General features: G+C 40.4%; 1 protein-coding gene across 1 annotated transcript; it reads right to left on the bottom strand.

Annotated features, from left to right (window-relative positions):
* Window positions 1–296: 296 nt before the first annotated feature.
* Window positions 297–4578, bottom strand: KLHL9 (kelch like family member 9). The gene has a single exon (XM_036887738.2). The coding sequence runs from the start codon at window positions 4067–4069 to the stop codon at window positions 2216–2218; it is 1854 nt and encodes a 617-aa protein (XP_036743633.1). The 5' UTR covers window positions 4070–4578; the 3' UTR covers window positions 297–2215.
* Window positions 4579–6000: the final 1422 nt, after the last annotated feature.

Here is a 6000-nt window from a genome sequence, read left to right on the forward strand (position 1 = left end):
TTAGTTAATTACAAAGAAACAGGGTCAAACGTAGTAGAATGCAGAAATCTGTTTTCTACAAGGTAAAGAGAAAAGCTTGTGCAGAATAGAAGACAAGTAGGGCAACACCATTTCAGCATGTCAGAATAAGCACCAATAAAGTAAATTCACCAATACTATGTAAAAAATAAAGGAATTGTAGTAAAATTATACCCGAGGTCAAAATGCAGAAAGATGGACAAATTTTATCTCAAAAATTAACTTAATAGTCCTGCCTTTGTAACACTAATTGAGAAATAAATATCAACACAAGCAACTGCCACTTAAATCACATTTATTATATAAACAGATCCTATTAACTTGGTATGAAAAACAAAGCAACTCCAATAGGTATTACAAGGTTAAAGGACATGAACATTTGATCAAAGAGGAAACAAAACTACCAAAAAAAACAAAATATTTAACCTCATTAATAATCAAATAAATGATTGGGATGTTATTTTTAATTCAATGCACAAAGTTAACAGCCATTTCTACTTTTTGTATTTTCTTAATGTGCTATTTTTAGTAATAAAAAAATTGAGTCATTGAAAAAACATATAAAGTATGAAAATTTCTGCCAATGCAGAAATCATAAAAAGCATTAAAATGGATCAACACTTGTATGGGCAGTAAGGTTCAGATTCCTGGAAGCCAATTTCTTTTGTCTTGGTTCCTGAGTTTTATTATGGGATTGATTGTCAATAAAGAGAAAGTTGTTCCTGATTTACACTATTACAATCTCCCAAATATAGGGATATACATATATGTATATATATTAATTGTAATGCGTGTATGTTCATTTTTTCTTCAGCTACTTATTCCAGGAAAGTACTTCTTCAGAATAACTCTTTACAAAGGACTCCTATGATTCCATTTGCTGATCAGGTCCCATTAAGACATCCACATGTGATTCCCAGTCAGTAGGGATGCCCTTGTTATTGAAGAGGCTGAAGATTTACTGTAGTACTGCCTGCAAGAGAGCAGAGTCCTGGACTTCTCTTGGCTGGCTTCCTAGGGAATCTGAAGTTGGTCCTGTTCTTTAGACATAGCCAAAAGGACATTTCTCTGATTTGATGCAGAAGAGAGTATATTTCCTGCTTGCTCACATCATTGCCTTGAGGCAGATCACAGAAAGCTCAGGATGCATATGGGCTGGAGCAGCATCAGAGCAACCACCCCAATTAAATAATGCTGAATGACTTAAGTTGGGACACTGAACTAAAAATCTTACAGCTTTGTTCAGCATAATTCTTTGTTTTGTCTGTTTTAGTCAACAAAAAGGTAGAAAATAGCAGAGCCTAAATTTCTGAGCAAAACAAATCTCTGAAACCTAAACTTTGCTAAATAACCTGTATAAAAGCAACTCAAAAAAGAACATACAAGCAGAAAAAATAATGTAAGTTTCATCTGAAGTAACAATTTAGTCAAACAACAAATTCCTTTGTCAATTTAATGTCTATCTCAATTTGGTGTAACTACATATTTATTCTCTGGTACTGAATTCACATTCAAACATAAATAGCTGCTAGGTGAAGAAAAATAAACACAATTTCACTATAGCTAAAGTACCAATCAATTTAAAGATTATATGTCTATGTATGTATATGTGTTTGTACTTTCTCCCTCTCTCCAGAGATATGAAACCATGACTTAGGGCTACACTGGTTTTTTGAGTTAATATTTTGAATTTATTATTTCTTCTGTCTGCCTAAGAAACTTCACATACTCAAATGCACCCACCCAATCTGGTGAGTTGGCAGCTATGTCAAAAACTAGGAAAAGAGGGAGGTAGCTAATAATTGGTGGCCTTTTCTTTAATATTTTAGGTTAGTGCTGGAAGCCTCCCTTTGATGTTTTGTACTCAAAGATGAAAACTTTCAGCTTTGAAATATAATAAACATAATTATACATTTACTACAATCACCTACAATTTGACTTATACACCACCACAGAAAAAGAGACCTAACTTAAACACTTTTCTACATCTTTTACATTTGTTAAAACAACTGGCCCTGGCTGAATACATTTTCAGAACATACTGGTTAACAATTTGATAAACATTATTAAGTCAAACAGCACAAACAACATCAGTTACCTTTTTATTTGGTAACTGTACCAATTATCATAAGGTAACAATTGAAGGGAAAGTATGAGATTATCCAGGATGCACTGCAAAGGTATTACCATCGTTGTCTTAAGAATGATCTGAAGGTGCTGAAAGAGGTGATTCTCTAGAAGGCGATCCAGGGTTTTCTTCAGGTGGAAAAACTGTCAGAGTGCAAGCTCGAATGCCACCAAGTGACTCTGGAAGGTCAAAAACTTTATGCCACTCATCCTTTTCTGGGTCGTATTTCTGGACAATTTCCACCATACAACGATTATTCCATGAATATCCACCTACAACATAGATTTTATTTTCAAAGACAGCAACTCCAACATCACTTTGACCTCTTAACATTGCAGCAATCGGTGTCCACTGGTCAAGGGTTGGTGAGTAGTATTCACAGCTTAGAACATCATCATAATCACTTGTTCCTCTGAAGTGATTGCCACCAATGACATAGAGTTTATCTCCAACTGTACACATGCAATGCAGACCTCTGACTGTAGTCATTGGAGCCTTCTGTGTCCATTTGTCTGTATCTGGGTCAAAACACATGAGCTCGTTTTGGAAAGTGTCATGAGTAATTCCTCCTGAAATATACATTAAGCCTCCATACACTGTTCCAGCATGGCCATAGTGGGGTTCACTCATTTTTGCAACATAGCTCCACTCATTCATTCTTGGGTTGTAACATTCTACTGTGGCCAGTTCACCAGCTGCACTTCGCCCACCAACAGCATACAAATGTCCTTTGAGGGCACTCAAGTGGAAGAATGTGCGCTTTTCATTTAATGATGCAACCTGCATCCATTTATTGTATCGTGGATCAAATCTGAAAACCGTATCAACGGCAGTTTTTCCTTTTGTATCATAATTACTTTGACCACCAACTACGTAAAGAAAGTTCCCAATGACAGCAATGCCATGCTGGTAACGGGGAGCATCCATGGGGGCTAAAGATCTCCACTCTTGCGCCCTTTCATCATACATTCGTAATTCTTTACTGACAACCAGCTGCTGCCTCAAAACCCCTCCTAATGTAACCAAGTGTGTAGAATCTGATCGAATGGCAGTTCGATCTGACTGCATCACTGGCTGCATATATGGCATCATTTGGTAATTGCTAGCTTCCAAAAGCAAATTCACACAGGTATTGTCTGTTCTCATGAAATCTACGGTCTGCACATAATTGATGAGGTCCTGTGGTGTCATCAGTGGAAATCGAATATTCTTCATTAATTTTGCAGCATAATCCATCCGAGGGTCTTCCAACCTTAACCAGCGACAGGCAGCCTTGAAGAGCTCAAGTTCAGTACAGTGCTTAAGACTATTACTTGAAAGCACGAAGGCAAGACGTTCAAAAGGGAGTTTCAGAAACTCCCCAGTACTCAATAATGCAGGAAAATTCTTCAGGATAAAATTATTGACATATTTATCCACTTCTATAAGATTGTAGGTGTTAGCAATTCGTCCAACTTCAACACAGTTATCTAAAGAGACTCCTGAAATAAGAAATACTTTACAGAAGTCCAAAACAGGTAAGATTTGTAAAAAGCTGGCAGCTTCAAGTGTGTCCTGAAGATTATCCATATTCAGAGAAAGTTTTGCAGTATAAATAAAATCAATTATTTTCTTCAGACCAACCTTGTTCACCCCATGAAGCTTAATGCACATTAAATCTTGCTCTTTCATTCCACCTGTGAACATAGCCTTGAAATAATCACTAGCAGACGCCATCATAGCTCTGTGAACAGGGAAGATTTCATCTCCATCTCCCGGCACCAGCGTCACGTCACAAAGCAATCCTTCTATTCTGAGCTGATCAAAGCCTTGCAGTACCACAGAACTGTGAGTATTGCTGGTAAAGAAACGTGTGGTTCCTGCCTTGCAAGGCTGTAAATGGGCAGAGACGCCCATTTCGCCGTTACCAAGAGACACTTTCATGTGAAAGCCTTCCTCTTGCACAAGGACGTACGCCAGGGAAAGAGATTATAACCTGAAAGCTTTAAGGGAAAAGAGGATGTGCAAAGAGCAGGAGAGCTTGCTTTCTTTATCAAGGGCAAGCAGTCACCGTAGCACCCCGCAAAACACACCAGTCATCCACTGAAAACTGTTCTGTAGCAGGGCCACAACGAGCTCTGGGCCTCAAATCTGATTATTATGCGGATGAGTCATCACCTGAAGGCAGTTATGTGACCCGGTTCACCTGATCAGGCCTGCGTTGCCGCTCCTTCAGCAGTTCCCCCCGGGCCAAGGGGAGGCGCCGCCACGTACTGCGGCTCGCTCGGCGGCGAGGCCGGCCTCCTCAGTGAGCGGCCGGCTGCACCTTCCGCTGTCCCTGGAGAGTCGCCGCGTCTACGGACCTGTCTTGGGGCGAGGGCCTGGAGGACGGGCCTGGGCCTGGAACACGGGCCTGGACCCGGACGCCGAGCCGGTCCTTCCGGAAAGGTCTAGTCCCAGGATCCCCCGGGCTAGGAGCGGCTGCGCGGCCGCCTGACCGGGTTCTTGGGCGGGCGCGTGGGGGATGGGGAGGAAGTGCACGGGAGACGGGAAGGGCGGGGCCTGGAGAGGGGGCTGGGCGAGGCTGGAGAGGGGGCTGGGCTGGATGGGGGAGAAGAGGGGGCTGGGCTGGGCGGGGCAGGAGAGGGGCGGGACCTCTGGGTCGCTTTGCCTGTGAGACTGAAGAGGCCGCGCTGCGGGCACGAACGTTACCGTTTTCACGGCGTCTGAGCTCTCCCACCAAGGGCATATGTTTTAACTTCCTGGCTTTTTTTGAATAGCAATGAAATGCTGCTTTTGAGAGGAAACGGGGGTCCTTCATACAACACTTAAAAATTTTTATCCTACACAATTTAATAGACACCTCAGTTATAACTTTGGTTCTTATTTTCAAAATTTTAACCATATGAAACACATATTATTTGTCTCCAATACCCAACTGTGATCATGCTTTGTAAATAATAAAGGCTGACTTTTGTGCCTAAATGTAATTCCATCATCAGTAACTGTTTCACGCTTTTTTCCACTCACATAATTTTTAATGGATACACAACTTTCCAATAACTATACATTCTATAGTTTCTTTGCCCATTATTTGTTCCTGAATATATATCTTGTCCTCCATTGTTTTATAGACTCTGTAATAAACATAGAATCCAAAAACTTACCCGTTTTTGTATAAATACAAAAAAAAATCCCGTTTTGGATAAATAAATTTGGAAAATATACTGATTCAATATATATAATTTCTTTCCAAAATACGGTTACAGCAATGTTTGTCTCTCTTCCCTCTACTGATTATTCACTTTATGGGTATTTTATTGACTTGATTTCTTCAATTAACTAAATTTGAATTTTGGCATATGAATAAATGTATAAACTTTGACACAATTTATCCAACATTTCCCACGGGTTGAAATTATTGTCTCTTAAATCCATCCAGTTTCTTACGTATATGCAAAGTAATAAGAATATAGCTATATTCTTTTATTACACTCTATTTCTCTATAAAAGATAGTATGCCTGGGGCGGGCCGGACACGTGCACCTAAGCTCCCAAATTCATCTCTGCTTACACGTGCGGAGTAAACCCGCCTTTCCTTGGATGGTACAACAGCATTACTGAAAGCTGCCAACAAAGGATATAATGATGTTATAGAGGAGTTGCTGAAATTTTCACCCACCCTTGGTATCTTGAAGAACGGGACGTCCGCGCTCCACGCAGCGGTGCTCAATGGGAATATTAAAACAGTCGCGCTGCTTCGGAAGCAGAGACAGACCCAACCCTGAGAAACAAGGCCAATGAACTTCCAGCAGAACTAACCCAAAATGAATGGATATTGAGTTTCCTTCGAAGTAAAGAAGGACACGGTTAGA

This window comes from Manis pentadactyla, chromosome 3 (assembly GCF_030020395.1).
Source record: "Manis pentadactyla isolate mManPen7 chromosome 3, mManPen7.hap1, whole genome shotgun sequence".
Lineage (NCBI taxonomy): Eukaryota > Metazoa > Chordata > Mammalia > Pholidota > Manidae > Manis > Manis pentadactyla.

Coding starts and splice junctions, on each gene's coding strand:
- KLHL9 (XM_036887738.2), bottom strand. CDS start 4,069: ATGAAAGTGTCTCTTGGTAACGGCGAAATGGGCGTCTCTGCCCATTTA.